Source organism: Pogona vitticeps, chromosome 4 (assembly GCF_051106095.1).
Source record: "Pogona vitticeps strain Pit_001003342236 chromosome 4, PviZW2.1, whole genome shotgun sequence".
Classification (NCBI taxonomy): Eukaryota; Metazoa; Chordata; class Lepidosauria; order Squamata; family Agamidae; genus Pogona; species Pogona vitticeps.
The window spans coordinates 154,934,678-154,960,870 of record NC_135786.1 but is presented as its reverse complement, the minus strand read 5'-3'; the positions used below and the strand labels follow the sequence as shown (position 1 = coordinate 154,960,870).

At 41.9% G+C, this 26,193-nt stretch overlaps 2 protein-coding genes and 1 pseudogene across 10 annotated transcripts in view; 1 reads left to right on the top strand and 2 right to left on the bottom strand.

Moving 5' to 3' along the window:
* Positions 1 to 14,389, bottom strand: part of RELCH (RAB11 binding and LisH domain, coiled-coil and HEAT repeat containing) — a 102,991-nt gene extending 88,602 nt beyond the window's left edge. For 3 of the 7 annotated variants that reach the window (XR_013545148.1, XR_013545149.1, XM_078393394.1), the window contains exons 1-2: positions 13,818 to 14,389; positions 3,473 to 3,562 (exon numbers count right to left, since the gene is read on the bottom strand). Coding sequence is in view for 5 of the 7 variants with exons in the window: in XM_078393394.1 (XP_078249520.1) it covers positions 3,473 to 3,562; positions 13,818 to 14,307 (580 nt within the window). In the remaining 2 variants the exon portion in view is untranslated. The remainder of the gene's footprint in view (positions 1 to 3,472; positions 3,563 to 13,817) is intronic. The other 4 variants (XM_072998528.2, XM_078393393.1, XM_072998529.2 and 1 more) reach the window with 3 other exon arrangements.
* On the bottom strand, positions 395 to 549 carry LOC140707102 (U1 spliceosomal RNA; annotated as a pseudogene).
* A 2,155-nt stretch (positions 14,390 to 16,544) lies between the features above and the next one.
* PIGN (phosphatidylinositol glycan anchor biosynthesis class N) overlaps positions 16,545 to 26,193 on the top strand; it is a 90,198-nt gene continuing 80,549 nt past the window's right edge. For 2 of the 3 annotated variants that reach the window (XM_020786684.3, XM_020786681.3), the window contains exons 1-2: positions 16,545 to 16,682; positions 20,094 to 20,349. The gene's annotated coding sequence lies outside the window, so the exon portion shown is untranslated. The remainder of the gene's footprint in view (positions 16,683 to 20,093; positions 20,350 to 26,193) is intronic. The other variant, XM_020786683.3, reaches the window with a different exon arrangement.

Sequence of the window (26,193 nt, the reverse complement as noted above, 5' to 3'; positions counted from 1 at the left end):
AAAGGGAATCTTATGCTATGTTTTTATACAGAAGAGGCTATGTGCTGCTATTTGAGCAGTGGAGCAAGGGAAGGTTACCGTATTTTTTGCTCCATAAGATGCACTTCCCCCTCCCCAAATCGTGGGGGGAGGAAGTATATGTGTCTTATGGAACGAATACAGTAAAAAAGGGGTTCCACCACCACCACCCAGAAGCCCCCCACTGCCATGCTGGGAGGTCTCTAAACTAGCACCAGAGACTGCTTGCTGTTTGGACCTCACCATTCTGCACTGCTAGCTTTCTAGGATCTGCTTCCTGGAGCTCAGCTGGAAAACCAGCAAGGCCAACAGGTCTATGGCAGCAGGCAGTGAAAACAGCCAACGACAAAAAGGGAAAGAGTAATTCTGGAAAAACCAGGGGAAACCACAAACACAGTCCCCCACTTAGGCAGCTGATTTTCCCATATTTGGGGAAATCACAGGGGTCAGCACATCCAAAGTGCAATAGATGAGCCTCACCCTGGGAAAACCACTTTTACAATAATGGTATCTCCCCTGCCAGGTATGAATTGGAATGGCCTCTGAACCTCCTGCCCCTTTCTGTGCCCTGTCCCCCAAAGGCATGGTGACCCCCTCAGCTGCACCTCCTGATCAGAACAGGGCTGCACAGCCCCAGTCCCGAAAGAGGCCAAGAGAGCTACTCAGTGTTTTGGGGTGCCCCACAGGACCCCCATCAGGGGCTGGATGTTCCTCCCACAATCCTCCAGTGCACAGATATTAGCATACCTCATATGCAGGGAAGGCAGGGAAAGCAGGGAAATTCAAACTTTCAGTTAGTGAAAAGGCTGCTTGTCTGCTTCCTTGCTAGTCCAAGCAGTTAGAGAGATGGGAGAGAGACCTGGGACTGCCTGGTATTGTCGTTTTAAAATGTAAAATTTAGTTTAAAAGCTGTTTGTTTGGGGTTAATGCTTGGGAGAAAAGGTGCTCCATTTGAGTTGAAACCTGCTTGTGTAGAAATGTGCATACTTGCTTTAAAAGCTGCCTAGGAAGTGTTCAGACCAGCGCCGATCAGCTGTTAGGTGGGGAAAGGAGCAGGAGTGGAGAAGAGCACAAAATGGCTGCCGACTGCCTGCTGGCTTTTAGCTTTTTGGGGCTCTTTTTTGGCTGTTCTGGGGTCTACCAAGGCACTGTGAAGAGCAAGGCTCAGTCTACAGTACCTGGTAAGTGACTTTCTTTTAAATTTTTTAAAGTTTCTGACCTTCCCCCCCCATAAAAATGCATTAATTAATTTTCAATATATTTCTATGGGAAATTTGGATTCAACTTACAAACTTTTCAACTACGTAGTTCTGGGCATCTAGTAGAGAATGTATTTCCAAAGGGTGTTGCAGCAAGGAAACTAACTGTGCCTCGTGACTTCTAACTGGATTACAGTACCTGCTTCTTGATTTCAGCTACTATAGTTTGTATTCAGTTTTTTTGGCTCGTCAAGAACATTGTTCATGGCTTTGTGTGGCCTAACCTGTTGTGCCTTGCATGCTATAAACGTTCAATTATGTCAGAAAATGGCGATTTGGTCTTATGCTGAGCATGTGCTACTGCTGGTGAATGGGATCAGGTTAAGCTTTGTGTTGCTGTTCTTTTGCATAACCTAAAGTAAATAAGGAAAACCAGCTGTTAAATAGTTTAATTCCACTATTTATCCTCCACACAACTAAAAGGGACCTCTCAATGCAGTGCCAAATCAGACAAACCATTTCTAACTTAATATACACTTGAGCTGTAGCTGGGCAGATTTGCACAACAATCTCATCTGTCACTGAGACATTTCTATAAGCACGGGGAGGAGGTGGATGAAAGGAAATGTAAAATACAGGTAGAGTGGTATAGGTCTTATCACTAGCTGATAATGGTCTATATTAATGCCACTGTTGATTGCTGTTCACTTTACATGGTTCAAATGTTATTCTGTTATAGTTTATTAAATATTTTATTACACTATTTGGTTCAGAATATATTTTCCTTGTGTTCCTCCTCTAAAAAGTAGGTGCGTCTTAAGGTCAGGTGCGTCATATGGAGCAAAAAATACGGTAAGTAGGAAAGAAGGGGTTGCAATGCTGAGGAATCAGGAAGGCAATGGAGATAGTAAGAACATAACAAGTTCTTCTTACTGGCTAATTTCTATGAATTAAAATTTTAGCTGAAGGATTTACTCTACATTCCGGGGGGGCGGGGGCGGAGGGAAATGGCCACATACAGCCATAGAAAGCTCTTTAAACAAATTATTGTTTAACAGTATAAATTAAACTTAGTTAAAATGCTCTATTTTTCTGCCAAACAGCATAAAAAGTAGTGCGTAGCACATTTCTTGGAAGCACCGAAAACATGCATATTCTGCCCCTGTTTACAGTATATTCAAGGCAGTTGCTAGAAACATGACAATTTCCTAACTCTTCAGGATTGGCAAATTAAGGCTTTGAAAGTCTCAAAATACCATGAAATTTGGACATAACAAGAAAAAAGGCTGGATTTAGGTATCTGCTGTAGATTATTTTGAGGATTAAATCCCAAAACAGACTTCCTCAAATTAGTTCCTGCACAATGTTTTGGAGCACAATGCAAATAAGCCACATCAGCATGGCTAACTGATAAAGAGGATGGCAGTTGTAATCTAAACATGTGGCAGGAACCAGATGGAGAGGGAGTCTGCCTTAAGGAGACAAGTGAATGGCAAAAGGCTGACTGTTACTGCATGATCACAGAAGTGGGCTGGGCTACCATACCCAGGAAGATGCTCCAACAAGAAATAATAAAGTTAACCTTATTCAAACAGATGTCTTTCAGTTTGCAGAATGAAACAGAATCAAACCTGCATGAACAGATTGGTATTAATTTTAACCCTTATCTAGCAACATTTATCTAGATATATTTTTCTGGACCACTGACTATTAGGTATCATATGGATTTTTTTATTAGTCTGAAAGAAATACTGAAATATTTCTGCCTAAATCTAAACAATTTCCAATTTTCAAAAATATTTTATTTATTTATTCAATTTGTATCCCACTCCCATTAGTATCACAGCACTACTCTGGGAGGGTTACAACAAGTAAAACAGAAAACAAAACTAAAAATAGAGGTATTAAACCACCAGTAATAACCCTAAAAAACCCCAAATGGCACCGACTAATCTCATCACGCATTTCAACAGCATTTTATTTTCTACAGAAGCTCTTCTTGAAGAGTTTTAGTGCTACCACTTTGTTACAATTATACCAGTGACCAAAAAATCTAAAAAGACAACATACATCACTGAAACATTATTAGAAAAATATTTCAAGATCAAGATGTAGTGTTATCAATTTTATTACTTGGTCCAAAAAAATCATGTTGCTAGATGTGCTTTGTAAATTTTACAATGCGAGGTTACAACCACTGCTGCAAAGTAAAAATACTGATGCTTATTTCACACCTTATCTGAAACATTACTTACCAGCCACCCGTTCATCTGCTTCCCTGTTTCCATCATCTGAATATCTTGCAAAGTCCAAAGAATCAAGAGTGCTAATGCTTCCCGCTCGATCTACAAAAAAAACAACAACACTTATTTGAAGAAAAGAGCATACAATTGTGATCCAGAAGATCAATTCATGAGAGTCACATATATTTGAAATCTGCTTGGGGCTTTCACTACAACACTTCATACACAAAATAATTCACACATATGAACAAGACAGAGCACTAGAAATCTGATGACCGGCTTCACTGGGACTGCAAAGACTATACTGCCAGCTTTAAGTTGCATTTCTCTTCATTTACATTATTATAAAATGTTTCATTATACTCCGTTCTCTTCACCTCCACTTTCTCCCCCTCCCCCCCCAAAAAAGATCTTTTAAAGCGTAATTATTTAAAAGGAGAAAGAATACATGAAAATCAATCCAAGGAGGATACAGGGACCATGCAAGCACAGCATCTATTTCATAAAGTTATACAGAATACACTACAGCAATAAAAGTGACTTTCCTTGTGATTAATAGGAGGAAGAGGAAAAAGTGGAAGCACAATGGCTGCAGAGGAAGCAAAGGAGCGTCTCAAATACCATTATGTTCCCTTCAACTGAATGCTTCTTTAGCATCAGTTATGAGCAAGGTTCCTTCTAATTTTCCAGAGCACTGGCATGGCCCCCGCCTTGTGCATGGAGGGTTTCTAGCCATAACTGGAAGCAAAAGGACAGCAACACTGGCTTGGCTGCCTGCCCCTGCCAATGCAGTGCTATATGGTTGCACAGCTTATGAGAAAATTATATGAATGCCTATTGCACTTAAATCTTGAACATACACATATTCAGTAGTAGTCCCCTCCAGCCAAATCCTGTTCCCATAACTATTTGCAGAGTAAGCTGATGATGCCATTAGCTTGTACAAATAAAATTTATTTTAAATTTATTAAATGTTTCCTATACCCCTGTTGGAAGTTCTGAGGATCCCTAGGGTTTCCTTTTGCCTTGGGGAAGGCTTTGGGAGCCTCAGGATGGGAAAGTCTTTAATTGTCAAAAAACACTATTAAATTGCTGCTGCCAGCAATATGGTGACAATTTTTGGCAATTAAAGACTGCCCCTCTCCATCCCAAGGCTCCAAAGACTACCTCAGACAAAACAGAGCTCTAGGGAATCTTGGAACTCTGAAACTCTAGTAGGGGAATGGGAAGGGAGGGAGGGGAAGGGGAAGGAAGGCACACAAGTGAACATAAAGAAAACAAGCAAATCCCACCCAACCCACAGACGTAAATATAATAAATATATAAGAAAAAATAATAATAACGTATCCACAACCCAGCCTGTTCACCCTCTTACAGTCCATAACAAAGGCCATGCAGCTTCCCCGTCTGAAGAGGGAAAAGAGCTATAGAGCTGCATGTCATCAACATACTGATGAGACTGCACTCCGATTCTCTGAATAACCTCCCCCAGCAGCCTCATACAAATGTTAAACTGGGGTGAAGACTGCCCCTGTGGGACTCTACACTGCAGAACCCACTGAATCAAAACAGCCTCTCGAAGCAGTACCATCTGGGACTGGCTTTCAAGGAAGGACTGGAGCCAGTGTAGCACTAGCCCTCTGATTCCCAACCTCAATAGCCGATCCAGAAGGATATCATGGCCGATGGAATCAAGGGCTACTGAGAGATCCAGGAGAATCAACAGGGTTACACTCTCTCATTTAGCCTTCCCGAAGAGGTCATCGAACAGGATGACTGGAACTGTTTCAGTCCCATCGCACAGTGTAAACCCTGAATGTAAGACTAGTGGTGTCCTCCAAGAATGTCTGCAACTGGTCAGTCAACACCCTCCCAATCAGCTTTCCTATGAACAGTATATTGGCAGCAGGATAAAAGTTGTTTAAATTGTCTGTTGCCAAATTGGTCTTTTTAAGAATGGGTCGGATTATTGTCACCTTCAAGCAGGGGGGCATATATCCTTCCTGCAAGGAGCTATTTATGCTCTAGACAGCCCATTCCACTGTCATTTCCTTGGCTGGTTTAATAAATCAGGAGAGTCTAATCCTGTGGCAATGGCCTTCCAACATGCAAATACCTTGTCCATGTCACCAGGTAATATAAACTAAAATTGATCCAATACAACTGGAGAAGACAGTGCATTGGACATTTCAATCTGACCCACTGCCACCATAATCTCACACTAGTAAGAAATTTTACTAGTGTGAGTTCATAACATCATCAGCTTTTGCTGCACAAGGTTATGTGAACAGGATTTTGGACACTGCATGCAGAATTCTATCACAATACTTTAGAGAGTTAAGCTGAATCCCCTCAAACCAGAATTGTTGATTCTTGCTTCTGTACAGCATGAAATTTGCAACTCTCTACCAAGTACTGAAATAGTAGAAGAAACTGAGCTGTCTCAAAAGAATCAAAGATACTAGCCCAATACTAAATGGCTAGCACAGTGCTGTATTACTAGCCATTTCAGTATTTGATTGGCTGGCTCCAGTGAGGAGCTAGCCACTGAGCAATTAATGGCTATGATTTACACTTGTTTGCTACTTATATCACACTGCCCTACTCAGATGCAGAGCAGCTACAGTTTCCTTTCCTTCCTTTCTGCAAAACTTTCTCAAAAGTTATTCAGGTTTTCCCCAGACTGGAGTAAGTTTATGAACAGCACAGAAAATGAGCAACAAATTGTGCTGCAAACACACTCAGTAATACATCTATCAATGAGAAAATTGTATTTGGGCTATTGCAAACGTACTTGAGATTTGGCTTTTTAAAGAAAATACATAGAGCTATATAAGTGTTTTCCTGTATACTTTACTCTGGTTGACCCACTGAGTCACAAACCTACGTTACCAGTTTATTTTGCTCTAACTTCCTGGTTTACAGGTTGAACAAGTTATTTTGGCAACCTGTTTTTTAATTATTTCATAATACTCCACACCCTTCCATTATTTCTTGCTATTCTCCATTCTCAAGTGAAAAAAAATTCTATTTCAAGATATATAATACTAAGCACAAATTAGTGAAATACTTAAGTGTTAAATAAAATATACAGTACCAAGGAGTTGAAATAATTTTATTTAAATTAAGCAAAAAAGACATGTACAGGAATTTAAAATTTCCCAAGATGTTTGTCTCAACATGTTGGCAAAATTAATGAGAAAAAAAAAGAAAAACAAAATATTGTGGCACTTTAAAGACTAACAGGTTTATTTCAGTGTGAGCTTCTGTAGATTAAAATTTACTTCTTCAGACATATCAGACTAGATTTTGATCCACGAAAGCTCACACTGAAATAAATCTGTTAGTCTTTAAAGTGCCATAATATCTTTGCCTCTTTCTTTTTACCTCTTCTTCCCCTTCCCCTCCCGATCTGCCAACAGGAATATTCAAGAATGCAAGGAACATTTGCAATAGAGTAGTCTTCCCAAACCTGGCACTCCTGCGACATCATCTGTCCCAAGAAGCATGGCTAATGGTCAGGAAATATATTAATTTCAGTCCTAAACATTTTGAATACATAAAGCTTAGGAAGGCTGTGCATAGATTTGTTTTCTTGCTTAGATAATTCTTATTTATATCTCAGAATGATCTGTGTTACAGCATTGTGTTTGTAATGTCTTCTAACTGGTGAGAAACCACTGTTATAAAAAAAATATACAAATGGTTTAGGTATCTGGCTGTGCAGCCCGAGTTTAGGAGTTCAGTTCCCCACTGTGCCATCTTGACAGGGGATGAACTTGATGATCCATAGGGTCCCTTCCAGCTCTGAAGTTCTAAGATGATGATGACTGATTTGCTAAATTGTAGGGAATTTTTGGAAAGGTACCATAGCTCATGCTTCTGAAGAAGTACTTAGGGGCTAGCTGCTGATGTGCTGATCCACCCACCTAATTCTTCTGCATATAAGCACTGTGTTCCCTTATCAGAAAAGAAGAAATGAGTGCATACTGAGGCTCTATGGAGAAACAGTGGGGAAATGCAAAGCATGATAACACGTCTCAGTATTTTCTGGCATGTCTACAAATGTATAAAGAGCAAATGTTCTACAGTGGTGCCTCACTTAACGGGCACTCCATTTAGCGATGAAACTGCATAGCGATTAAGTTTTTGCGATCGCAAAAGCAATTGCACTGCAATGTTTTAAATGGGTTTTTTTCGCTTTGTGATGATCGGTTCCCTGTTTCACTTACCGATTATCGCAAAGCGATGATTTTTAACAGCTGATCGGCAGTTCCAAAATGGCCGCTGGGTAAAAAAAATGGCCACCCGCTGTGTGTAGGGACGGATTCCTCGCTTCAGAGGTAGCAAAAATGGCCACCGTATGGAGGATCTTCACTTTAAGGTGAGTTTTAAGCCCACAGGAACACATTAAACAGGTTTTAATGCGTTTCTATGGGTTTTTTTAATCGCATAGCGACGAAATCGCTTAGCAGCGATTTTTGCTGCACGGATTAACGTCGCTATGCGAGGCACCACTGTACTGTACTTCCTTTCACACACCTGTATACAGTATGATGTACTGTATGTGGCTAGCCATCAATGGAGCAGGACTCATACTGTAGTGCTGTACTAAATGTCACTTGAATAGAAGCAAAACACTGATGTCATGACCATCCTGGTCTGTAGATGTTGTGGGCATGAAGCTGATGACAAATTGAGCAGGCACAAGCATCTGCTACCTGGTTCAGCTTCAATGCACTTTCAAGCAACCCTGAGAAAATTATTGTTCTCTGTACCAGACAAACTGACTGATTTACCTGTTAGTTCCATCTGAAAAAGTGATTTTCCAGGACATTCAAATAAGTTTCTTCAGGCTAAATAATAACTGTGTAAAGAGTGGGCTGCGAACAAAATTTTTATTGTCCTACGTCTCAAACTGGCAAAAATGTTTCAAGAACTTAGCTCTTCTTTTGGCAGAGGAGTCAATTCTTAAATACACTACTGTTTTATGAGCATGAACCTGTTATTTACAGAAGAGATCATTTCATTCCAATTTTGCAGAACCAGATTTTGTTACACAATTATGACTCAATTACAGTAATTGATCTCATTCAGAGCATTCAATCTTAATGGTTTTATAGGAAACTGCATAACACATGCACAAGCCTAAGTTCTTAGGGAAATTTTATATCTGACATTACAGTGGTGCCCCGCTTGATAACAATAATTTATTCTGTTAAAATCGCTGTTAAGCGATATCGTCGTCAAGCGAAAGGAAAAAACCCATTGAAATGCATTGAAAACAGGTTCAATGCATTCCAATGGGCGAAATACCTCATCGTCCAGCAAAGATCCTCCATGGGGGAAGCCATTTTCGGTCGCTGTCTTCCAGGAATAGGTCCGGAAAACAGTGGGCGGCCATTTTGAAACCCGATGATCAGCTGTTTTTGATCTTGTAATGTGAAGAATCAGTTCCTGAAGCAGGGAACCGATCATCGTAAAACGGATTTTCTCCATTTAAACATCGTTTTGCAATTGCAATAGCGATCGCAAAAACCTCATCGTGAAGCGATTTCATCGTGGAGTGGGCTAATCATCAAGCGGGGCACCTCTCTATACACATTATAAATCTGGATGGTTTTAAAAAGCAAAATACTTTTCTCTTGAATAAAATCGTGATTAAAGTTAAGCAATATGTAGGACACAAATAAAATTCAAGTCATTCTTGATGTGGAAATGAAGATATAGATTACAAAAGCAAAAACTGGTTCCAGGAAACGTGGAAGCAATATTGAAAACTTTCAAACATACTTGGGTGTGGTAACTATGGAAGTATCTAAGTCACTCATGAAACACTATGCTGGAATGTAGGTATCTAAGTAAAGGTTTGTTTCTGAAACTGTATGCTAAAAAGACACCCTTAAATACCAGCATTCTCAGCATTATTTTGAGAGAATGACAGATGAAAAGACAGTTTATAAACTAAAGATACTATGTCTATTTGGTTTATATACTGTATTTCAGTGAAGTAAGTTACCTTTATATTAAATACTTGTGTCTTGTTTTGAAGGAGACTTGAAAGGAAAATTCCTCTTACTACAAACAAATACATTTGTATACAATATTAATTTCGTGCACTATGAAATTTACTTGAAAAACATGTGGCAATTTGCTCCCAGTTTTGCTTATTTGGAATTCCACTGTACTAGGTGGCTTTCAAATACTTACTGGTGTATTTTTTTTCCAGTCATAAGTTACTTGGTGTAACCAGATCCCAACTACATTGACTCTTCTGGTCACTATTCTGCTTCTGTTTTAGTGTCTGTAGCTACTCCCCACTTGCACAGTGCCCATCATTTCACATTAGAAATGGATATCTGATGCATCTATGACGGATGTGAAATACATTTAGGTTTTATAAAATTATGAACTAGTTAACAATTTCTGTTGAGAACAGAAATTCAGTCCCCAGAACTTTCATTCAGCTTTGCCTTCATTGCTCAGAAAGAGTGTTTAATTTGACCCTGTAACTATCATAGTAATTAATAGCATGGGGTGGTGATGAAGGGAGGGAAGCAAGGGAAGCAACTTACTGATGGCCAACTCTTTGCATCATTATTCAGAGAAGCAGTGAAGGATGCCTTTTGCTCAAGACACTGGGGAGATTATGAGAACATGCCTTATTGGTGAAGTAAGAAAAAGATGTTGTGATAAGATGTGAAGAAAGGTGGGAAGCAGATAGAAAATTTTGATCCCCCCGCTGTGTTTTTTCTTCTGTATTCTTTCATTTTCTGCTAGCTCCAGTGAACCTGATTATCCTATAATGTACATTTAAAATATAAAAGGAATGGGAAAAGAAACATGTACAAAACATTCCTTGTTTAATAGCGCAAACATATGTTTTCAAATAAAAAAGCTTTGTCAAATTTTAAAAACCATCATAACCTAGCTTTGTTGCATTATAAAATCTATATACATTTCTCACATCCACAATGTATAATTAAAAGCAATGTAATAAATCTGACTTGAGATTGATTTTTTTTAAAAAAATCATTAGCTTCAAAACATAATCTACTGCTAACAATGGCCACTTCCAAAAATATACTAATCAGTCCAAATCATTAGATCCTGCATCTAGATCCTGCATCTAGAAAGACCTGTTTCTAAGTATCTACCTTCTATATCTCCCTAACTACTCCTAAGGAATAATGTGCACAGGATGATCAAGCCAGCTGCACACTGAACAGATGCTCTTTAAATAAGCAACCCTTGAAGGAAAGTGAAGACTTAAATTAGAGGACTCAAAACCCCTAATGCAAGTGTCTCTCCTCTCTCTAGAAAATAAGGAAAGGGGCAGAAATTCCAGGGCCTGGCTTACGTCCGACAATTTCTGCATAGAGAATACTTGGATCAGTTTGTAAATTCATGGGTACAGGATTCTACACTGATGTACTCACAGAAGGGTGCTCTTGGCAATAATCTATCCACTTTTTAAAGGGGGGGAGGGGGAGAGAAAGCAAAAGGGCCACATTACTTTGCTCCCCCCTTTTCTCCCTCCTAACTCTCTGATAATTCTTCCTCTAGAATCATTCCTTGTGCATCCACTCCCTGGTGTGTTCTCCAAATTAGTTCTGGAGGAATGAAGGAAACTGTGAGGCAGTATGAAGCTGTAGACAGAGAAAGGAAGAAAGTTCCCAAAGTTCCACTACTGTAATGATAATTCAGTATCTATTTCTCCAATACAATACTAAAGTATCATTTTGCAATTTGACAGCAATAATTTCTGGGAAGAACCATTCATGCTGCAAGCCTGAACAAGCAGCAGAATACTGGAACACAGGATCCACACACACTGTTAACCTCATGTTTTACAAATCAAAAGACTGATCAAGCAGTAATTTTCTAGTTCTCTCAAAAAGAGTAAATGATCACATAATGAGTTTCTTTGTTCATGTCATACAGATGTGAGTGAATGAATCACTATTTTTTTTTCAAAAGGCAAGTTCTTATTTCATCAGAACATATGACAGCTTGCTCCTCCTTATTTCTATTATTAGTACAGGAAATAATCATGACTTTAAAAGTCAAAATTGTTCTTGTATACTTTCACATATCTACAAAATGGCTAATCAAGATCATCCAAGGTATATCCTGGTTTTGCCACTGTGGAAAGCTATGCAATTTAATACCTCCTTAGATCATGGTAACTCCTATGCTTACCTTAAGTTGGTTCAGTTTCACGCAGCACTCAACATAGTGAGCACTCAACACATGGAAACACAGTGTTGAAAAAATCTTTTTGAGAAACCTACAATGGTTTCAGCATAACCCATATCCTGGCAACAAGATAGCAAGAAGTAAAAATACTTCCACACTAGTGTACCATTTCAAAGTCAGTCACCATGATAATAGCATTTATTTTTGCTCTTGTTAGCAGGAAATGTTGTACAGATGCTGTTGATTAATAAAAACAGGAAAGGCAACTATTGTCTAATGGGGCAGGCAGGGTACTATACCCTGAAGTTTGGAAGTGGAGAATTTAGTAAAAGGGTGATGTTGCTATTTTGTACAGTATTGATATTTTTTCAATAGAAACATCAACATCAGGATCTCATTAAACCCTTTAGTTCCAAATTTCAAGGTACATTATCCTATCTGTCCCATTACACAATACTGTACTGTAGTGCCTTTTCAGGAAGTAATTGTTTTTATTAATCAACAACATCTGTACAACATTTCTTGCTAACAAGAGCAAAAATAATACCATTATCATGATGATTGACTCTGAAATTATTCAGGATACACTAGTGCAGTGATGGCGAACCTATGGCACGTGTGCCACAGCTGGCACACAGAGCCTTCTCTGTGGGCACATGAGCTATAAATCGCCATAGAGAATTACTTACCCATCCTCCGATTCCAGATTTTGGCACTCCCTTCTGCTGGTGCAGTGGTCCAGTAGAGGGGTGCAATGGTGACCATTACCAGTCTAGCCCAATGGGGGATTGGAGGACCAGGAAGTATTTCGTTGTTAATACTGCCCATAAGAAAAAACAATAAGCATTTAACCCTTGCAGTGCAGGAGCAGTTGTTTTTTTCTAAACTAAAACCTTAGCATTTGGGTTTTAATTGCAGTATTGGCACTTTGAAATAAATAAGTTGATTTTGTGTTGCAGTTTGGGCACTCGGGCTCAAAAAGGTTCAATATCATTGCACTAGTGTATAAGGATTTTAATTTTTTACTTAACATACTGTATTTGATTAGTAGGGATTATCAAATAAATTCCAAAACACCTTAAAATACAAGGCTAGCTTTAGCCAAAAACTTATACAAAAATTGCCGTTTCCAAATACAACGCACCAATGGCAACTGCACTTCCATCATTAAACATGAGAAAGAAATACATCACTGTTGAGAAAGAAAAACTATATTTTCTATTTGGCAAATTGGTAGGGGTGTAAAATCAGTAGGGGTGCCACTTCATGAGTTCTCTCTATGTTCCCAACCTGGTGTTTCAGCATCAAACTGCAAGTGGCAGAATGGCCAGTTTTTGTTTCCAAAAGGGATAATGTGATTTGGAGCAACTCCAGCTGACAAACTACCCAATCTTGCAGAAGGACTGAAAAAAGTGAAATGCTTCACAGATCAGAAATTACTTTGTGATGGTTTTTCCCTACTGTGCAGATGGGAGCAATATACACTTACCACCTACAGTATATGATGACAACTTACAGGGCAACTCAATTTTTGTAACAAATTTCACGCGTCCTTAAAAACATATGCCTTAATAAGCTTAAACAATCCACAAACAGGAAAGACGACTAGTGCTTGAAAACTATGCCTCTGACATAGCAACCCTGCCAGTGCAAACCCACACACATGTGGAGTGGTGATCAACTGTAATCCAAATCCAAGCCTTATAGTGTACTACAGTTCCCACTGACTACAGTAGGATTTTTCTCTCAGATATATAGGGCTGCAGCCTTCAAGGGATCAAGCTTACTTTCGTAATAAGACAGAGTACACCCAAAATCAGACAGATGGAAAGGTTTCACCGAGTCAAGCAAGCAAGGCGTTGCCAGCAGCGTTACTTCACGAGTGCCATGTCAAAACACTGGCTTTCACAACGAGGCCTACCTACAAGACCAATCGGCCGCTGCTTCAACCGAACCCTTGTTTCTGTGAAGATTTACAGAAGCCCTGACGCGAAATAAAGGAAGGGCAGCGAAAGCAAACACGCGCCAAGGTCAATCCAGGGCCGCAATAACGAAAAGGGGGAAAGAGAGGTGGCGATGAACACCCGGCTCCGCCGGGGCTCGGTCTGCCGGGGGGTGGGTGGGGTGGGGTGGGGCGGGGCGGCTGCCCTCGACTTACGGAGCTGTCCGGTGGTGCCAGGCTCCTTGCCTCCTCCGGCCACCGCCAGGGCCCCCGGAGCGGCCGAGGCGGGCGGGGTCGGGGCCGGGGTCCCAGCGCCGGCCCCGCTCTGCCGCTCGAAGTTGCCCGGGTTGGAGAAATAGTCGCGCAGGCGAGGCAGCTCCCGGCCGCTCTCCAGCAGCTCCGTGTGCAGCTCGAGAGCCGTCAGGATGAACTGGTCCCGCAGCAGCTGAGCCGCCAGCGCGTCCACGGGCACTCGGGGCGGCTCCTCGGCCTGCAGAGGAGGAGGAGGAGGGGGCAAAAGCGGCGGCGGCGGCGGCTGCTGCTGCGGGAGGGGCGGCGAGGAGGGGGCGGCGGGCACCGCGAGCGGAGCGGCAGAACCCCCCGGGTCGCTGCTGCTGCTGCCGCCGCCGGGCCTGGTGTCTTCGGGGTCTGACTCCTCCGAGTCACTGAGGAAGGGGTTCACTCCGCCGCCCCCCACGGCCGCCATCTTGAGAGAAGAGGAAGCACCCGCCGCAGGGCCCTTCGGAGCAAGCGCCCCAGCCAAACCCCGTTACCACAGCAGCGAGCAGCAGCCCACCAATCACCGGCGCCCTCCTTCTCCTCCTCCCCCCTTTCGCTCCTCCTCCTCCTTCCTTCCCCCTCCACCTGTCCCAGCTTCCGAGTCGCAAACCTCGCGAGTGCGCCGCTGCGACACTTCCGGTGGGTGAAATCCGGGGGTGGGAATTGGAGATATTCAAAGGATCGCCGCGCCTCAAACAGCTGGAAGGAGCATCCTTCTGTGTGTGTGTGTGTGTGGGGGGGGAACCCGCTTATTTGTACCATCTTATTTGCAGAAGGTAGTAAAATTGGAGCGGTAGAAACGCACAAGATGTTGCGCAGCGGCCGTTCCTTCCCCACCAAAGGGAGAAAAAAGAAAGCGAGCATAAGAATTCCGGCTATACAACTACGTCTTATCTCACATCAAACACGCTACTTTTTAAGTTCCGAAATATTTAAAAATCCATGTTATACTTCCCAAGTGTCGACGGGTGGCGACAGTATTAGCAAATTGCACCATCTAATAACAGCTTTGCATTGCTGTGAGACCATTGCTACTGTACTCCCCTTATAGGCTGGGGAAGTGAAAGCTGTCCCTTTATGTTGTTGTTGTTTAGTCGCGTCCGACTCTTCGTGACCCCATGGACCAGAGCACGCCAGGTCCTCCTATCCTCCACTGCCTCCCGGAGTAGGGTCAAATTCATGTTGGTCGCTTTGATGACACTGTCCAACCATCTCATCCCCTGTCGTCCCCTTCTCCTCTTGCCAACATCAAGGTCTTTTCCAAGGAGTCTTCTCATGAGATGGCCAAAGTACTGGAGCCTCAGCTTCAGGATCTGTCCTTCCAGTGAGCACTCAGGCTTGATTTCCTTTAGAATGGATAGGTTTGTTCTCCTTGCAGTCTAGGGGACTCTCAAGAATCTCCAGCACCACAATTCAAAAGCATCAATTCTTCCGCAGTCAGCTTTCTGCAGCGTATTCTGTTTTTGCCTGACACAATGGGAACAACAAAAGTGGAGTACTGTACATGACAGGGTGGTTCGAAGCCACTCAATTTCAGAGACTCCTCCAACATTCAATAACGACAGCGGATTAGATGGCAGGAGTATCCTAAACTCTAGATCTGCGTACACACACTCTAGGATATGTGCTTTAGGAAGAGCCACGCTGGGTCAGACCAAAGGCCCCTATAATCCAACATACTGCTCACACAATGGCTAGGCACTCGCCAACAGAAAGTTCATTAGCAGGGCAGGCATTCATCTCATGTCCTCTAATAACAGAAACGCTGGCTTATTAGCACAGCATGTTATCTCTGCTATGTGGGTGACAGTCATCCTGATTAGCAGCAACTGATAGCTTTATTTACCCATTAAGCCGAATATATCCAGCCCTCATTTAAATTTATGCAAGTTTTCAAGTTGACAACCGACATCACCACATCCTGTGGCAATGGATTTCATATTTGAATTAGGAATGTGTGGACAAGTACTTCCACTTATCCATTCTGGAACTCCCATTACACAGCTTTATCATTAAAGTAGTATCTTTTTTAAAAAAAAAAAAAATTAAAACCTGCTCCCGCCCGCTCAGATTCAGTGGAGAACTCCAGAGTGGGTAATCCTCTCATGAGAAAAGAACTAATTGATACATATATCTATGTATCGTTAGTACACACAACTCGGGAGTTAAGTCCTGAATCTAGAACTGTAATATCCAATTCACCGCATTAATTACCACAAAATTTAGGATTGTTGTAGAATGGCTTCCTATGCTGCTGTAGCTATTCTATAGTTTCTCGCTTACTTTACTGGTTTTTCAACAATGAGGGCAGAGTGTCTCCTAATAAAACCTAATTAAGTTTGCAGCACAGGTGATTCTAAAGACAAACATCTCAGTCGTCCCTCCAAAACACTACCTTCTCAGCCCAAAGGCTGCTTTCAGATGAATCCTGTAACCGCCCAATTTGAAGGCTGCAATCCTGTCCCAATTTGCCTAGGAATAAACTCCATTGCAGTGAACGGAAGGCACACAGCATGAAGGCTTTAACTCAGCGTAAAATGGACCTGTGAAACCAAATAGAAAGCGTGGGCATCAGTCTATCGTTCTCTATCTCTAGAAACATGATCGGCGGTGCACAGAGGGAGGCGGGGCAATGTACAACTGTGATTGGGCGTTATTGGGGAGACATAGAGATACCAAGAGAGAGAAGAGACTCTTCCGTCTCCTAACTCCCTAGCCCTCTTTCCACCGGGATCTCGCGATAATTTTCATGCCGCCCAGGCGCCCTGTGAGGACTGCGGCGGGGCGCTTGCTGCCGGGGCTGTAAGTAGTAAAGCAGCGGTCGGGCGCCCTTGCCAGCGGGCTTGGAGTGGGCAAACTCGGTGGCCGAGTTGGCGTGGTGCTTCTGCGGGGAAACCTCCTTGGGGGTGGCGGCTCTGAGCCAAGAGGCTTCGCTGTGTTAGTTCCCAGCCTCGTGAGGCTTCCCTGAACTCACTCTCTCGCTCTCGGCTCAGGTGGGCTCATGGTTCAGAGAAGCTGACCAAAGCCTTCCTGCCTCCCATCTTTTTCACTCTTTAAAAAAATGTTGGCTACTCCCAGGTAGTGAAGGCGAGTGGCACGTACGAGGCTGTCGTTAGCCACCCAGCTCACTCCCGCCTGCATCCGTACTAGACGCGGAGGGTCCAGAGCCCGCTGGGCTTCCCTTGCTGCGTTGGCTCCGTTGGACTTCACTCTCTCTCCCCCCCCCATCATCCTTGTCCCACTATTGGCTAGGTTGTCTAGTCGACTGGGTCTCAAACTGGGGTCTCCAGGTGTCCTTGGACTGCAGTTCCCAGAAGCCTTCACCACTTGCTATGCTGGCCAGGATTTCTGGGAGTTGAAGTCCAAGAACATCTGGGTACCCAAGTTTGAGAACCACTGGTCTAGGACTGATAGAAGTGTAGGTTGAATCCAGCAACACCCGGAGGACTGTAGGTTTCCCATTCCCACCGTTCTTAAATTGGGCAAGGCAGCTCAGTGTCCTAAACCTATGCAGACTTTTCCTCTTGTAAAGTGTTGCTGTTTTCCCAGTAGCAGAGGTGTTTAATTAGGGCAGAATGCAGTATGATTGTAACTTAACAAGAGATAAAGTTGATCCTTTTGTGATGTTAACTGTGACTTCACAGAAGTGCTACTGTTTTAGGTACCAGGCTTCACTAAATTGTGGATGAAGAAAATCACATAGTTCAACTGCACGCTTGTGCTGTGCGTTTTGGTGGCACATACAAGTGTGCAACAAATGCATCTTCTAAAGTCACCAAAATGTAACTGTTTTGATTAGTTTTGAGAACTAGTGCAGATAAATGATTACTATTTTAAAAATGTAGCTCAAAAACAACCACCGGGGAATGGGGCTTAGAATCTCATACTTCAAATATTTATTTTGAAAGGTAACATCGAAAGTTGCACCCAGTATCCATTCCTAGCCCAAATGTGCATTTGGGGACCAATGTTTGCAATGCCCTAGTGGTCTGTGTGATTGGGTTCTGTATTTTGTCTAGGCGGCTCCTCTGTTTCTGCGGGAAATAAAAAGGGAGATGTCTTTATAATTTTTGAATTGTCGCTTTTATTCACACCTTCTTCCTCCAGCACATTGCTTATAGCAGTGGTTCTTAACCTTGGGTTACTTGGGTGTTTTTGGACTGCAAGTCCCAGAAGCCTTCACCACCAGCTGTGCTGGCTGGGGTTTCTGGGAATTGCAGTTCAAAAACACCTGAGTAACCCAAGGTTAAGAACCACTGGCTTATAGGATCAAATAACTTCAACTCGGGCAACAGGCCACAACTCACAGAACTGAATGTCTTCTCATAGTCCCAGGGACTCATTGGGGAAGTTTCCCAAGCCATTCCTGGCAGCCGTGTGTCCTGGGAGGAGTGCTCCGCAGGGCGCAAATAGTCCCGCAACAGGCATGGTGGATCCAGCCTCTCTCGTCTGGACGGTCGTAGAACCGATTATGCGTGATCTCTGCCTCATGTTGTAGCTCCAGTTCCCTAGGCGCCATGATCACCGTCCACTCTCTAGTCACGTACTGGATTAGCTTCTTTTCCTTAATACCTGGTTCTGGCAAGAGCCCTCCGACACGCAAATTGGGAAACTCTCTCAAGAGCCCCTGATGTCTTATGTTTTCAAACGCCTTCTTACATGCCTCGATTCTCTTATTCTCATACTCTGCTATCACTGAGCTGAAGCAGCGTACTCCCTCTTCATTTATATCCTCCTCCTAAACTGTCAACTCCTGCTCCGCCTCCTTCCCGCTCTTACCCTCTTCTACTAAACAAACATCTACCTTTCCCGCCTTTTCCATCGGTTCAATTTCTCCCGCCTTTGGTACAACAGTCCGCCCTGACTTCTGTAGTTCTTCACTTTTCTTACATTCTCTATCTTCTGTATTAGCCTTAGTTATCATGGACGGCTCACTGACACCTCCTTCACAGTCTGTTCTAGATCAGCCTCTGAACTGGTATTCTGTCCCAGCTCCTCAGTTGAAAAGCAATGCTGTCATGATTTAGAAAAGCTCTGGCTTCGATCTAACTCAGTCACAGACTCAGTTGCAGGGCTAATACTTGCTTTCATTCAGCTTCATGTACTGCAGTGGGTGATTACAGGGACATGGCAAGATAGTGGGTGGGTGGAAAAAGCAATATATACTACCTTTTGAGAAGATGTTTGTGAGAAGAATATGCTACAATTAATGTAACACGAATAATAAATTATCCTACCCTGTTTCCCTGAAAATAAGACCTAACCTTAAAATAAGCCCTAGTATGATTTTTCAGGATGCTCGTAATATAAGCCCTACCCCAAAAATAAGCCCTAGTTAAGTGAAAGCCCATCCTCCACCATTGTGCACCATATGATGTGTTTTGAAGAAACCCATATAGCTTAAGCAGGGGCTTTTGGCCTATTGAAGTTGGATGGACAAGAAACAATATTTACGGAGATTCCAACTTGATAGCACAACGACAGCAATTCATGGAAAAATAGCGATTTTGGGAGAGGGGAGATGCCTCAGGAATGTACTGATTGTTAGCTGTTTGAATTGGTCAAGAAATCCGGTTGAAATATTGGGCCAACTTTTGCAGAGTTGCTGGCAACTAAATGATTATAGTGAGGTAGCTAAGTAACAAAAACAACAAAGAACCTTGTGGCATCTTTTGGACAATCAAATATTGAGTTCATAAGGCTTTCCTGGATTGTAGCCCCACTTCATCAGATGAAGCAGTTTACAATCAGTGAAAGAGTATGCTAGGTAGAGTTTTATTGCTTTGGAGGTGCCATAAGACTGTTTGTTGTTCTAAATAATAAATGTTCCTAATTTTTAAGGTCTAATGCTTTATAGAATGTAAAAGAGCTTGCAGCTGTAGCTATAGATCTGCTTAGGCATTTGATGATTATACTAAATTTTAAAAAGATGAGTCTTTTCTTAGCAAGCCTATCCTCCTAGTGATATACAGCACACACTACAGTGTTTTCTTGGAGTATTATATGAATAAAATAGAATTACAGTAGGACTTCCATGTCTGCTGGGGATTGGTTCCAAGTCCCCCATGGATACTGAATATAAATATCATGGTAAAAGGAAGAAAAGAAAAAAAACAAGTGCTCTCTGAATGCTGACGGTGAAGGCTAATAAGTATGGCTGGGGCAGATGTATTCATAGAACAGTACACAGTAGTTGTGGTTATTCTGTTCTAGGGACTCCAGATATAAAGAAGTGCACCAAGAACATCATCCCCCTCTTGTTGCATCTGGCGCCACAAGGACATGATACTCTACACAGGTGAAGAAGAGAGAATATACTGAGTGGGATTATTGGACTCTTGCATTCATTAGATATTTCTCTCCAAGAAGTGCAGTGCACTCAAAATACCCAGGACCTGTGATGCCTGACTCCTTCTTTACTATATGGAGAAGTTGCATGTGAAGGGGGATCTTGTTGCCACAAAACCAGGTGAGTTCCCACTTCATGCAAGGCAAGCAGTGGAAGGTTTTTGCCAAAGATGTGTGCCTAGCACCAGTGTTGTTCTCCTTTGGGTACCAGGCAAAATTATTTTCCAATTCATTTGGGCATTGGAAGACTTACTGTGAGCTAATGATATGATGACATTTGTAGTGGTTTGGCTAATGATATAGAGAGGAAGAGAAATAATGGTAGTGCAGATGAACAATTTTAGTTTTGTGTGGTTTAAAATAATACTTAATCGATCATTTATTTATAGTTGAATTTGGTGTTACTTTAATTATAGACTGATTTAATCTTTTTACATTAATTGTGGATTGTCTTATGTTGCAAATAATCTTGAGAATTCTTCAGTTGTACTGTAGAAAGAAAATTTTTAGCTCAGAATGTAGAGAACTGGATTAACAAAGTCAGCTGGGAAAATTATTTTATTTATTATGGCGACATCCCACTTTTCTTTACAAATGCGAATCATCCTTTCTCATACAGTGGTACCTCGACTTACAAACATCTCCACTTGCGAACATTTCGCATTATGAATGGCTCCATTTGCAAAATGTTGCTTCGACTTGCGAACAGAGCCTCGCCTTCAAATGAAAAAAGAAAACCTTTCCTGCCCCTTTTTTGACCTGAGTTCATCTTAGGACTTAGGTCAAAAGAAGAAAAATTCTCCCCCTAGTAGTAGAGCATGGATTAACCGGCTTTGCATTAGTTCCTATGGGAACTAATGCCTCTACTTACGAACAGTGCCTCGACATATGAACAAAAAAATCCTGAATGGATTAAATGGTTTTCAGTGCATTCCTATGGGAAATCTTGCCTCAATTTATGAACTTTTCGATGTACGAATGCCATTCCAATACGGATTAAGTTCGTAAGTCAAGGTACCACTGTATTTATTTTGACAGTAACTCTGGACTTGACTAGATGGTTCAGACTGGAGCAAGCTAAATAAGGTGTCTTAAGGTTGCATTGAGGTCCAGTATACCTTTTGATGTGATCCTTGCATCCACCTGGCTTACACACCTCAAGCAACTCTATTTGGCCTGTCTCCTTTAAGACAAGAAAGAAAACAACAAGAACAAAATCTACCCCCTTGCCCTCTTTTGTCTCACCCTCCTTCTGGGAGGAAGCTTTCCATTTCTCCCCCAAAAGATACAATGCATCAGTGCTGCTTTATTTTTATTTTTTTTGCTTCCTCCCTCTGACCCAGAGGAAGTTTTTAATTTCCCAATATCCTTAAATGCTAAGCTTAGCAATACTGTATTGGGAAATTGAAACTGAATGGGCAATTTAAAGCAGAAGGGTTTGCTTTGATTCAATCCCAGCAATCTCACATGCTGGAAATGAACCAAAATGGAGCAATCCTATCTGCACCTAAATAACAGTAGCCCCTGACAGGGAGCCAGAAAGGTGCAAGTAGGTGGATCATGGCCTCTCCCAATTTGAAGACACCCTTGTCCAGCAGGCTGAGGTGAAGAGGCAGTCCCGAAACTAGCAAAATCAGGGAGCTGGACAGGGGACAGATTATATTTGTCTTCGGTGTGGAAGGGATTGTTACTCTCGAATTGGCTTTCTCAGCCACACTAGATGCTGTTCCAAGTCCTCCATACAGAGCATATTACCATAGTCTCTTGAGAATGAAGGATACCTACGAGGACCTTTTATTAATAATGAAGGTCCAGGCCTTATGTCATTTTAAAAGAACCAAGTAGAAATTGTTTATTGATACAGGTGGCGACAGGACAAGCAATGTTATTAACTCTTAAACAAACATTCTCCTTTATCTCTCTCAACTACCACTCTCCCACCCAAACGCCAAATCTCTCTATCTCAAAACCCTATCTAAACTCCTCCTCCTGCTGCTGAGTCTCTTAGACCTCATAACTCCGCGCCTCCAGCAGTCCCAATAAAAAAGCAACCATTTATTTATTTATTTATTTATTTATTTATTTATTTATTTATTTAGTTAGTTAGTTAGTTAGTTAGTTAGTTAGTTAGTTAGTTAGTTAGTTAGTTAGTTAGTTAGTTAGTTAGTTAGTTAGTTAGTTAGCTTTGTGCATGCCGAGTAGAGGCCACATTTAAATTCACTAGTCATGATGGCACATTCCTGCTGAGTTACCAGTGGCATTGTTGCCCCCTCACTTGGTGTCAATTGTACTGTCCTTTCTTCCTTATTCATGTGGACCCTGTCCCTGTCACTTGGTTTTCTTTTTGTGCAGACAATAATATAATCATATTATGTAGAATATTCTAATATAATGTTTCTGGGTCTCCTTGAGCCTGTAGTATAATGCAAGCATTCTCTGAGTTTATGTTTCTCTCTTGGTAGAACTCTTTACAATTGAGTAGTGGGGGGTACTTTTCTGGCTATTGCAGTGGCTGGCAATGCATGACAGCCTCCAAAGGCTGATTCCGTGTCTCCTGCCACCACAACCGCTACAGAAATTGGTGATGATGCTGTATCTGCTAGCAAAGAGCATGAAAATGGAATAACCACTGCAAGGAACTGTAAAACTCCACTCGTACCAGCAAAACCACTGCTCTCCAGAGCCAAACGTCCTGTTGGTTCCTCCTACTTTCCCCTCTTGTCATTTTTCTGTTGAAATTCACAGAAAGAAAAATAATAGGGGTGCAGCCCTCAGTGAGTGCATTTGGATCCAGTATAAGCTCCATCACTAGGCAATTGTCTAACTTTTAAATATAGCCCACATTGTGGTGTCATTTTGTAAGTTCGGTAAACAGCTTTAGTAGTGGCATGCCATTAGATGGGCAGTATAAATTAAACATGCAAGCAAATAAGCAAGCAAGCAAACCTCAAGGTTGGATTCCCTTGTTGGGATGTTATTGGGAATTTATGGTAAAATTGGCCTTTAGTGGGAGTGGGATTATAGGAGGGCTTAAAGGAAAAATGCTTGACCATAACCTTCGTTCATGGTGTCATTAAAAATTATTATTAAAAGAGGCCCATATCACTGGTGATAGACTACAATTCCCATCACTCCTCGTAAGTGAGGCAAATAGTGAAACATGATGTCAGCTGCAGTCTTGCAACATCTAAAGATTTGCTTGTTGCTTGCCTTTGGTCTATGGTGCTGTAAACCTTCTGAGAGTTGTTGTGATGGTCTTAGCCAAATTCTGCTATGGCTTCTGAAAGACTTGTTGGTCTTTCTGTGTCATGCACCCCATATTTTGGGGTTGCACCAGAGGGCAGATTGAATAGCTGTCGCCTAGGAAATTCAACAGAAAGTTCAAAGGAGCACGTCTTGAACGTGAAACAGTTGCTTCATGACCTACAAGTCAGGACAGCAGATAATCATATTCTTTTCCCTTGGATATTTTGCGAAGGAATTGTCAATGCTGAATGTTGGCTTGACAAGTTGAGTAATATTAAATGGAATATTTAGCTCTTGGGAAGCTTTGTGCCTCAGGTTGTATTCATACTGCTGCAATAATCTTCTGCATAGCTGAGCCATATTAACAATTTAAAACAGGTGACATTTGTTATTGTAATGTGCAAAACACTCATGAGTATATTCATTATAAAGGCATTTTAACATATTGTATGATGTGAGTTACCAAACATATTTCAGTGTAAATGTGTATAAACTGAAATATACAATGAATCATATGCATCATGCAAATTAATTCATGTTAATTTTATCTTCTCATAGGTGGGAATATCACTGTGTGTAGGTTTTTAAAACCCTGGTGTAGAATAATGTAACAGAGACTGTCTATATGCAACTTAGAGAAGCAATATGAATGCAGTCTGAAAACCTGGTTAATGTACAGAAGTATTCTTAATGCTGAACAATATGGTAGTATCAGTTTAATATTTTAACAGAGGTGACATTCCTCTCTGGTTTCCATTTATTTACGGATGAATTGTTTCATATCTCTTTGACAGTTTGAATTAAATCTTGTGTAATGTTTTTTTTAAAACCTGTCAACTAGAAAAATAGCCGATAATCATACCCTTTTTGTAACAGACGTGCCATGGCATTGACGGTTATTGAAAATGCATTTTTAGTTGATGCTTTTAAATTATATACAGCAGGAATATATTGCTCGTTGGAGCACGGTGCTTCTAAAGTATTTTTAGTGACTTACCTTGACACTTTTAAATATAGCTTCACACTAGCATAGCATATTCATCTGAATAATGCTTTGTACATATTTCACCATGTATTGGAAACATAAATAGAAATGGAAAACAAATGGTTGCAGATTTTGTGAAGATTTATATTGTAGTCTTTAAAGGGGGGGGGGGGAATGAGCTTAGCATCTCCAACAATGTGAAGTGTCTGAAATTTTCATTTGCCGTTGTGGCTTTGGGAAAACTAGGTCTGCATATTGCCTCATTATGTTGACATTTCCATTAATCTTGGAAGACCTGAATCAGCAAAAGAAATACAGTTTCCATAGTGGGAAAAAATCTTCACAGGCACTCTGGTAGTAGATTTCCCTCCAACATTACTTGAAGAAATTGAAGAAAGAAAGAAGTCTTCTTATCAGGCAGTAATAGAGCTGCGACAACTTCTTTTGTTGTACTTCGGTTCCCAAGAGCTGTGGCCTGCGCTCTTAAAATATATGTAAAATGTTGGACTGGACTGGATTGGGGGCAGCCTCAGTTTGTTAGGGTTAGTGTGAATCCTAGGTATGGTGTCATGAATATTAATATGCTATCTGAATGGACCAATGAGAGTGTTGGAGAGGTGGAGTCATGAGATGTAAGAGTCTCTGCAGGGGGAGGAGATGGGGGATTAGAGCAGAGGTCCCCAACCCCCGGTCCGTGGCCCATTGCCAGTCCGTGGCCTGAGCCAGATTGGGCCGCAAAGACAGACCTCCCACCCACCCTCGCACACACTGCCCTCGGCAGAGACCCTTTGCGCATGTGTGCACTAGCACCCACACAACTGCTCCCTCACCTTTTTGTGCATGCGCCCGAGCACCGCCCTGCCGTTTGCACATGCACATGAGCGCGCCCTGCCATTTGCGCATGAGCGCAAGCATGACCACACGAGCACTCTCCCTCTCCTTTGCACATGCGCGAGAGGTTGGGGACTTCTGGATTAGAGGATTTGTGTTTTGGAGTAGAGAGAGACGGTTGGCAGTTGAGAGTGTACGAAGAAGGATGTTTTGTTAAGAGTTAACTACATTGATCATACCTTCATCTCCTGTAATAATAAACAATTTCTATTTGGTTCTTTTCAAAATGACACTTTGCCTGGACCTCTGTGATTGATAATAAACAATGTTGATGTAATCAACTGGTGGCAGCGATGCGACATGTAGCTTGTTCCGTTTGATTGGTGAAACAACCCAGGGACAGGTGGGAATGTGACAAATTGGTGGCACAAAACAATCCAGTGGAAAAAAATTGAATTGGCTTGAGTTTGAAGGTATTCCTAGCTAGGAGAGGTTAGGACCTGTGGTAAGAAGTGGTTATCCGTTAAAGTCTTGACATGACGTGGTTATCCATTAGAGTCTTGACATTAGCGACATGACATGTAGCTTGTGCCCTTTGATTGGTGAAAGAACCAAGGGACAGGCGAGTACGTGACAGGTGTCCATGGTAGGCCTTGAACTTCAGGGAGGTCAGGGGGTCCATGAAGGGAACTACACCTGTGGTAGGCATGACTGGCCTTCCTGCAGTTATGGGATTGTCCTCTGATAACCTTACAGAATACTATTCTGAAAGTCTGCTGCAGAAATGGGAATTGGGTATCCTAAGGTTTGTGTGTGGCCCACCTAATCATCCAGAATCCTGCCCCATCTATAGACAGGGATATTTCCAAATGACTCCAATGGGTGTGAATGTCCATTTTTGTG